The 10,876-nt window shown below is 34.9% G+C and overlaps 1 protein-coding gene across 1 annotated transcript; it reads left to right on the top strand.

The window, feature by feature from the left end:
- Window positions 1-7,325: 7,325 nt before the first annotated feature.
- On the top strand, window positions 7,326-10,566 carry LOC149232567 (uncharacterized). The gene is made up of 4 exons (XM_089381942.1): window positions 7,326-7,415; window positions 7,458-8,854; window positions 9,026-9,757; window positions 9,792-10,566. The coding sequence occupies exons 1-4, from the start codon at window positions 7,326-7,328 to the stop codon at window positions 10,564-10,566; spliced, it is 2,994 nt and encodes a 997-aa protein (XP_089238068.1).
- Window positions 10,567-10,876: the final 310 nt, after the last annotated feature.

Raw genomic sequence — 10,876 nt, 5'->3', positions numbered from 1 at the left:
AAATCATAAAATGTTTAGTATTTTTCTTTATGAAAATGTAGTTTTATTCAACTTTCATTAATTGTAAAAATTTGGATGAAGACACAATGCACATAGGTTTAAAGTATTACTTATTTTGATAAAAATTATATTTATAACACAGAGTCACTTGTTTTTCATTAGCTTTGGTGGCAATTGTTTTATAAATGAAATTGTGTTTATAAATAATGTAATCAATAAAACAAACAATTTTTTTTATTAATATCATTATATTTACAAATAGTTTATATATAAATTACAATTAAAAATTGATTTAAGACTATCATGATGAGAACTGCATCACATAGGTTTAAAGTATTACTTCTTTTTATTTATTGTTGCTTGCACTCAAGAAGATGCTCTCCAACAGGTCTACTTCTTTGTACAATGTTTCCTTGCTTAGATGCAAGTTGATTTTATTTTCTTGGCTTTAAATCTTCTTCTTCACCCTCGTTGTCATCTTCATTTTCATCTTCCTTGTCCTCATTGTCTTCCTCACCAATGTACTCTAATTCATCTAGTTGGGATGATTCTTTAGTAAATCATGACACATCAAGTGGAATTAATTCAAAGTCCTAACATAAACTAATGCCATATGTAATTTATTATGAAATGTTTGATTTAAATCATTTACTTATAAGGGTTCCAGAATCTTAATGAAGAACATTTTCATAAATCCTTCACTTTCACCATATCCTGGTTAGAATTTACCTGAAACATAACATATGATAAAAAAAAATTAAAACGAGTAAAGAAACAAAATTGCATAAATTTTCACTTCTTTCTTCTATATTATTGTTTCTTATGTGATTGCCTTGCGACGTTTCCTTTGCAACATGTGGTGCAAATTCTAGTTATACGAAGATTTTAAAATTGCGAGAGTTTGATTGTTAAAAGGAAGGATAAATACTTGTCAGTTTTAACCACTAATTATAATAATTAAAATCTTTCATGATTAATTTATTTTTTCCTTACTTTTTCACTAACATTACCCAAATTAATATTACCAAATTTTTTCATGGTAGGTTTGTTCTATTTATTACTCTTTCAACATAAATGTAAATGCCACTATTGCATCCCAAAACTCATTTGATAGATGGTTTTGAATGTTTATCAGTGTGTCAAACTTGTCATATTACTTCTTCTTATTACTTGCTAGAATTTTAATTAAGAAAATTTTACAATTAGGTTTTTGTGTTGACTCACTCTCCAATCTAATATAGAAGTTTCCAGTGCATTGTGGAAGAGATGTTGTAATTTTGTAATGTTATGGTATGTTATATTATCTAAGCATTTTTACTCAATCAAATTAGAAAATAATAATAATCATAATAATAATTGAAGTTGTTAATTTAAACATTTTGATTCAGCCAAATTACAAAATAAATATATATATATATATATATATATATATATATATATATATATATATATATATATAGATATATATGCTTCAAAATGTCGACCAAGGACTAATGATATAATTAATCTGAAAGACATTCTCAAAAATAAAGATTATAATTATAATTACTATTTATTAATAATTAAACCAACCTAGATCCATGTTAACTACAAATCTATCAAGCACCAATGTTGATCAAATCTCTTGAGGTGCAAACCTCTCCCCAATTTCGCACTCAAAAAAGAGGTTTGCACCCTGAAATATTTGATCCCCAAGATGCTTCGTAGATTCAGAGTTAAGATGGATGTTGGTTTTATAATGATAGTTGGGGCTTATTTTAAAATAGGTTTCCAAAATTTTCTTTAAAAAAAATAAAAATTATGCATTGTCTAGATTTAATAATATGAGAATATTCATAGTCGTATGGATGAAATCAAGAGTTTCCCAATAGTATTTCTTCTTACATCCACTCCTATTTTCTAGGCATTACAAATTCTCAAAGTTAAAAATGATATATAACTATTTGATTGCTATTAAGATTTATAAGCCATTTAATTTATTTGTGTTTATCATCCATAAGTTAACTAAATAACTTATGACTACACTAGTTAACTTATCGTTAGAACTCCATGGTAGGTAGAGAGAAACAAGTCTCATGATATTTAAAACAAAAAATTGAGGGGGTGACGGTGGCGGTGCGAGTGCGGGGAGCAGCGAGGGGTTAAATTTAACATTTATATAAAAATATTATACCATATATAGGTTGATGTAATCCAAATATTTGATTAAAAATAGATTGAAAAAAATATTTTTAATATTATAAAATTTAACCACTTATAGCATTATCATTTATAAAATACTTTTATTTAACACCCCATTTCAATATGGAGGTACTTATAAGTATAATTAAAACTATAGTTGTGCCAGAGGTGCTCTACAATGTGGTATGGCAACGATGTTGTAAACCATTATGTAATGTAATGCAACGTTGATTCAATCAAATTATCTAAAAGAAAATTATAATTAAAAATTAACAATTATGAAGATAAGATTATGTTAGTCATTTAATGGGTTTACTTATGGTGTTGGTATTGCATAGTCTAGGGTATTTGTCCATGTTATTTGTTATGATGAAGCCTATCTAAAAGCTTGACGGAATTAATTGTGAAAAATAAAAATACCAATGTAAATCTATTTTAACCATGCACTCGATTCCTCTCGGTATTTGGTACATCCATAATTAAGATCGATATAAACTAGTATATAATCCATTTATAAAAATGTTTATTTAAAATAAATGAATAGACAGAACAATTTATTGTTTTGATTTATCATATATTGTTTATTATTTTAGTGAGGAAATAATTTGAAAATGAAAATTTCAAATTTCATTTCATTTTTATAAGCTATAAATTTCATATTATCAAATAAATAACTTTAAATTATACTTAACAAGTTATAATGTTTATTTTTATTATACATTTTTAAAAGTTTTTTTTTTGAACTGTAACGATTTGTATTACTATTGAAAAAAGAGATTACGTACTAGGTACCATCCATGTCGACACGTGTCTAAAGACAATAAAAAAAATAAATAGAGGACCATAGAGTTTTTGGTAGAACTAGACTCCACATTACAAACTAAATCGAAATACTAAGCTTTTAGGAGCCGAGAGAGATGAACACATATGAATGAAATCCAACCTTCAGGTACCACATAATCTCATAAGTGCAGGGGATTGTAGTTACAATAAAAATTTAGCCAAAAACAGAACAATCACTCAAGAAAGGAAATAATAACCATAATCGTAATTTTCCATATGTACAAGATAGAGATAGCTACTTGCAAATTGAACTATCCAGCAAAGATTGACTTTATAAATTGCACCAACCAGAAACATTTTGTTACATATAGAAAAAGGTCAACCATGATACCAATTGATGCTATAAAAACATATTTTAGGAATAGGAGGAAACAACTTATAGTTTTGGAATGAGGCCAAGAAATAACAAGCGAGAGCAATAATGTAAAACTTTGAGCCACTGAAACAAAATAGAGAGAGGCACTGAAAAATCCCATGCATATAAAAATGAGAGCTAAGCAAAGGAAACCGCCAATAAATATTCATATAGTGAGGCGTCCCCATTGCTGAGAGCTAAAAAACATCAGCAACATGAAAGTGTGTTCAACCATGTTAGCCAAAACTATAACACAAGCTTCTAATCCGAGATAACAATGAAGTCAACTTCATTATTAATTGGAGGGCCAGTAGGGTCTCCATGAGGATTAGACAGATCCCCCAAGGCTGAGTCCAACACTAGGTAATTTTCTACATGATTTAGGCAAGCTTCAATGTTATTAAGACTAAACCTGTGATTCCATCAAATGCGCTCAATATCCTCCAACTGAGAAAAGACATTATAATTTTCAACTTATTTATCCTTGAGAAATAAGAGAAATAGAGTGTCCATATTTTTATGCAAAGAGAGAGAATAAAAAAAATATAATCGGCCTCTTATGAAATATGCCAAGGTCCGAAATCATTTTCAGACCACCAACCACCACTTCTGAATGTGAATGGTATGGACGTTCTCCAGACTCTTGAGACTCCAACAATAGAATTTATAGGCACTGAAAAATCCTATGCATATAAGCATGAGATCTAAACCAAGGAAACAACCAATACATATCCATATAATGAGTTGTCCCCATTGTTGATAGCTAAAAAACCATCAGCAACATGAAAGTCTGTTCAACCATATTAACCAAAACTATAACACAAGTTTCTAATCCTGATCAAAAGAGATAAAAGTCAAGTCAATATCAATGTTAATTGGAGGGTTAGTAGGGTATCCATGAGGATTAGAGAGACCCCCCAAGGCTGAGTCCAACACTAGGTAATTTTCCACATGATTTAGGGAAGCATCAATGTCATTAAGACTAAACCTATGATTCCATAAAATTTGATTAATATCCTCCAACCCAGAAAATACATTCTAATTTTCAACATGTTTATCCTTGAGAACTAAGAGAAATAGAGTGTCCATTTTTTGATGCAAAGAGAGAGAATAAAAGAAATTCAATCGCCTCTTCTGAAATCTGCCAGGGTTCGGAACCTGTTTCAGACCATCACGCACAACATCTGAATCTAAATGGTATGAACATTCTCCAGACTCTTGAGACTCCAACAGTAGAATTTATTTACATACCTTAAGGGAAACAACATTAAAGAAATATTTGATAGTGTCAAAAGGAAAATTTCGGCCACATTTTATACAAACATTACCACCACCACCTCTTCGAATCATCATCTTATATCAAGGAGGCATGATAGAGGATGAAATCAAACAATGTAGACAACCGCTTAGAGTACCCCACCAGAAAAAGAAAGAAGCGGACGAGTCACTACTCCTTCAATACCAAAACCGAAAAATAACCAGCTTGTCCCACAAATTCCGTAGAAGAGGCCTAAATTCAAGAAGGGTCTGAAATTCACCATAGTCCACTTACATAACAAACAAATAAGCCCACTAACAAACTGAGATTCAAGCACTGAGAGTACCACACATGCCACAATAATAGAAACAACCCCAAAGACAATTGACAAAATAAAAGAACGTGTAGGCGAATAGAAGGAAACAAATTTCAGCAACAATTGACTTGATATTTACCTAATTCACTAGCCTAGAGATTCCTAAAGTGACCAACCAGATAAATAAAAAAAAAACCCAAAATAAAAGCTAACCCTTTATAGATAAAGCTATAATACCCTTTGCTTCAAAACTAGATTGAGAAATAGCCTAGATACGAACATCCACAAACCAAAAAATGGTAGGGATAATAAATACCTCTAAAATCGCTATCCACGAGAAGCGAATTAGAGTATATAACCACAAATTTGAAGAAAGAAGCAAACCCTCTAGGATGTATATAGAGAATGAAAAGCATTGGAACCTCCCTAGAACCAACATAGAATAAGACCCAAATAAGGTTCCCTCTCACAGGCATAGTCCAAACCCTCAGGGGACAATGAGAGCATTACAATATTCAAATAACAGTACCATATGCAAGAGCTAGAGTAGTGAGAATCAACTCCACTGCTCTTCTTCACGTACCTATCCCACGCTACACCCAAAATGCATTCGTAATGAATCGATGTCAGGTTTAAAACCTAATTCCCATTACATGTCACGTGCCACACCATTGCCAAAGGATACAATTGTAAACCTAACATTGCATCTAATAAAAAATCATTCCCTCCATCGTTCGTACCCCATCGGGGATATAATTTTTAAAGCAGTTGTCTATAATGCGACTTTTTGGAAGCCTTTCTGGTGGGTTTTTCCGGTCAAAATCCGGCAGCAATTTATTGGAATCGCAAGTTTGATAGCTAGTTTTGCACAATGAAAGCGTCCCAGGGGTTTTTTAGGGTGCTGAATCCAAATATGCAGTTAAAAAACCATTTTAACTACAACAAATCAAGATTTAACCTCAATTTCTTCCGCCGGATTCCGTCACCGGAATCTCCAAAAAGTCGCATTATAGACAACTCCATTTTAAAAGTTAAATTTAGTGTTTTATATTAAAAAATATTTTTCATAATTTATTTTCTTTATAATTTTAAAAATATAAATAATATTTAATTTAAATATTTTTATGATATAATTGGTTAAATTAGTTAAATTATTTATATATTTTTCAAAAGTTAAGAATATTTTAAAAAATAATATCATTTAGTTTTCCTTCAGTATTTTACTTTCAAAAATTAACTCGTTAAAATGTCTCAATATTTAACATAATACTTAATCTAACTATATGAAATTAATATTAGAATTTCTACATGTCATAACTTTTAATTAATATATTATGATAATATTCAATGGTTTATTACACAAATAAGTATGAAGGTTCTATTGATTACGTTTGTGCTCGATCTCGAGTTGACTTTTGTCCTTTTGAAAATTAAAACTAAATACTAAATATACTGTAAATAAAATTATTTGTTGGTTATAGTAAAAATAGAAATTAATATAGATATTTAATTAGTTTGAATTAAAAATATTGTAAATTATCAATAGTCTTATTTGTATTTTGCTAGCTTGGTTCATTGTGAATATTATAATCTCGAATGAAGTGCGGTAATTAATGTCACAACTGAGTATGAAGTAGACATGATAAAAATATTCCAATTTCAATGTGAGCCACAAATAAAATATTTATGTGATAGGTCTTTAGAAATATAAGGTAATTAAAACTAAAACTTATATATCTATATATATAGAATAGGAAAATATTTCAATATTGGGCATGAAAAAGTAATAAAATTTAACTAATTCATTGAATTCCTAATAAAATGAAGATGCATAATTCATTTAAATGTTAATATAAAATTAATATGTGACATTTTGAAAATATTAATAATATTAAAAATACTCATTGTGTCATAAATAAAATATTTCACTATTCAAAGTTAAGTAATATTGTCATGTATTTAAAACTATATCAATAGCAAGAGAAGACATTTTAATATACACTATTATAGATCCATATTAACCAAGAATATTCGAGAGGGATCAAATATCTTGGTACGAAAACCTCTTTTAAAATGTAAAAATTGAGAAAAAACTTACGTCTGAAGAGATTTAATATCTCTTGTGATTAACACACACACCATGTGCAATTTTTCATTCTTTAGACTACATTTTTTGAATGCATAAATGGATTCAATACCTTGAAAGTATGACTAAATTGACTTTTAAATATACTTGAAAAAGGACCAAAATATGGGCGATTAGGGTTCTGAGAAAAGCTTCGACAACGTAGACTGCACAGCACTGGATCCATTCACAGGCTAGACCAAAACACCTGTGTCGCAACAGCGTTGCAGGGTACTAGAGTAGCACAATGGAATCTCCTCAGGGGAGGGCGTCAGAGCCCTCCCCCTCACAGCACGGTCCTGAGAAAGCATTTGTCTTTGGATCTGTCGATAAGCAGGTTTTGAACAAAGAGAACAGGCAATAGCACGGAAACAAGGAGATAGGCAGTCGGAAGGACAAAGCCAGAGTCACACAAGATAGAGAGGAAATACCAGAAGAAGGTCCGAAAGTTTCCTCGACAACATGCAAGCCTATAGCTAAAGAACGGCCCCGAATAGAACTGCCGGGGCACAAGATTGACAAGCGAATCGAATACGTGAGGGATCATGCCCTTATTGGGAAGTTTATAGGGTTTTGGCCGACAGAAAAAGCCTTATACGGATGGATTGCGGTGAAATGGAAACCCAAAGGAGATGTTACTCTACAGCTAGGGCCGAAAGGCTTCTTTACAACAATTTTCTTCTGTCTAGAGGACAAATACAGGATTTTGGGAGCAGGGCCCTATTTTTTTAACTCAGCGGGTCTATATTTGAGGGAATGGATTCCAAGATTTAACCCGGATAAGGAAGATCTCACTTGGGCGCCAGTCTGGATCAGAATGTACTCACTTCCAGATGAATATTGGGACGAGGACATTCTCAAAGATATAGGAAATGGATTGGGAGAATACATCAGGGTGGCAGAAGAAACAAAAATGCGCAGATACACTTCTTATGCCCGAATCTGCGTCTTCATGCGCCTGAACGAAGCTCTGCCAGAATCGGTAAGTCTCTCCCATCGTGACGATGAATGGATTCAACCTTTGGACTATGAGCATGTCCCCTTTCGTTGCAGAAAATGCCATGCTATTAGGCATCTATTCCGGGATTTCCCTCTGAATGCCAAAGCCAATACTCCTGATCCCTCCAAAACCCTAACCCAGGACGGCCTCACCAAAGCCCCTAGCCAAAAGAGAGCGCACAAAAAACCCACAAATGGGAATAAACCCCCGCAAAATAACACCCATGGCCCAGCTACTAAGAACAGTTTTGAAATTCTTGCTCAGACCTCTGATGAGCAACCCCCGATCTCCGAGATTAACCCTGCTCCTCCTTCTTCCTCCTCCCATCCCCCTCCCTCAGCTTCCCCCTCCAAACTCCATACCCCCATTATCATTCCAGCAAACCTCAAAGAAGGACAGAAAGAGTCGGCAGGGAAATACAAGGATATGGAAGTCGATGGAAAGCTAGACCCCCCTCAAGGCTCAGAGATTAATATGGAAGGAAGCAGCCAAGTGCAACAGATGGAAGAAGAACCAGAAAGCATAGATCTGAATGGCCTAGACATTCTAGAACTAGAACTAGCATGCAAAAAGAAAGCATACGACAGTATACCAGAGACTCAACTCAACAAGCTGGAAGTGGTCATTTCGAGGGCCTATCAACAGCATCAACTAGGGATACAGCCAGGAAGCCATTGGGATGGAAGCCTTCCCCCAAAAGACACCAAAAAGAGAGGAAGAAGAACGGATCTTCAGCGAACGATCGAGATTGGGAAAATCCTGGTAGACTCAGGCAGGTATGCTAAATTGACGAAGTACTATAAACCCTCTATTAATAGTTGAACCATGAAGCTAGTATCATGGAACCTAAGAGGGCTCAATAGCCCTGGAAAACTCAGAATGTTAAAAAACATGATTAAAATGGAAAAGCCGCAACTATGCTTTCTCCAGGAAACCAAATGTAACAGCTCTACATTAGGCAGCATACTCTCCAAAGCATGGCCAGGTTGTCGATCGGTAGCGGTAGATGCCTCTGGAGCTTCAGGAGGGCTTGTCATTGCATGGAACACACAAGCGTTAACTCTTTCAGATTTCCATGCTTCTCATCACCTCATCCAGGCAGCCTTCCACATTCTAGGCACAAATATTCATGGAAACCTATCAAATGTATATTTCCCGCAGGATACAGGAAGCAAAATTGCGCTTCTCGACACCATAGAAGCTTTGAACAACAACAGGAGGCACCCGCTCTGGATTATTGGAGGGGATTTTAACATGATTACCAAGCTAGAGGAGAAGATCGGGGGGAGAAATAGAATGGAACAAGAAAATTCCCACTTCAAGGACTTCATTCAAAATACCTCTCTCATAGATATGCATTTTTGTAACGGTACTTTTACATGGAGCAATCGCAGGGCTGGCAAGCATCAAATTGCTTCCAAACTGGATCGCTTCCTCATATCAGATAATGCGGTTCATCTCGGAGGAGACGTATCAGCTGCTATACTTCCGCATACAGGTTCAGATCACTGGCCGATTGCCCTCCAATGGCAAAGACCAAGCGAATTAACCAGAAGACCCTTCTGCTTCGAAGAGTTCTGGTTCTCGCATCCCACGTTTAAAGACTTTGTTAAGACTACATGGACATCCTTCATCCCACCAGAAGGGTCCAAGATGTATCAGTTCCAACAGAAGCTCAGGTTTTTAAAAAAATCACCTAAAGTGGTGGAATAGGGAGACCTTTGGAAACATCTTTAAAGCGCAGCAAGACCTAAACCAGGAACTGACGGAACTCCAACAAAAGATAACCATAGAGGGGCACACTGAGGTGACTCTAGAACAGGAACGACGCATCCACAACCAACTTGAGGAAAGGAGGAAGCAGGAGGAAATATATTGGAAGCAAAAATCCAGAATCAGATGGCTGAAGGAAGGAGAGCGAAATACCAAATTCTTCCACAGGACCACGGTTCAAATAAGAATACACAACATCATCCCTTTCATTCAAAAGCAAGGGAGGGCAAAAGTAGAAAAGCATGAGGAAATTGAGGAGGAATTCCTTAATCACTTCAATCGTGTCCATCAAGAGCCTGAAGGAGACAGGCGACCTGCAATTGAAAGAATAACCATCAATGTGCCAAAGCTCATCACGGAGGAACATAATGAGCTTCTCATTCGCCCTATTCTATCTCAGGAGGTGGATGAGGCAATGTCCCAGCTTAAGGAAGGAAAATCCCCAGGCCCGGATGGATTCACCACTACGTTCTTTACCTTCTGGGAGATGATAAAACTGGAGGTCTGGAAAATTGTAGAAGAATCAAGAGCCTTCCATTGGCTGCTTCCCTCTCTCAATTCTACCTTCATTGCCCTCATCCCTAAAGAGGAGGATTCAATCACCCCTGACAAATTTAGGCCGATTGCTCTCTGCAACATCATTTACAAAGTCATATCTAAAGTTATTGCAAACCGGTTAAAGCCCCTCTTGCCTCTGCTCATCTCTCCGGAATAGTCGAGGTACGTGGGAGGGAGATAGATCATGGATGGCATTCTCCTCACGCATGAGATAATACACTCCCTCAAGCAATCAAAGCAGGCAGGTATGATTCTCAAGCTGGATCTCTCTAAAGCTTTTGATAAACTTAGCTGGACTTACATTCAGCAAATGCTAATAGCCTTTGGATTTTGTTCTATGTGGATCCGCTGGATCATGAGTCTAATTACTTCCACACACTTCTCCATCCTTGTGAACGGAATCCCCTCCCGCCCCTTCAAACCTTCCCGAGGAATCAGGCAAGGGGACCCCCTATCCCCCTTCCTCT

This window comes from Pinus tabuliformis, chromosome J (genome assembly GCF_031772625.1).
Source record: "Pinus tabuliformis cultivar Carrire ecotype Pingquan chromosome J, CPIR1, whole genome shotgun sequence".
NCBI classification, from domain to species: Eukaryota; Viridiplantae; Streptophyta; class Pinopsida; order Pinales; family Pinaceae; genus Pinus; species Pinus tabuliformis.
This window is presented reverse-complemented; position numbering and strand designations above follow the sequence as displayed.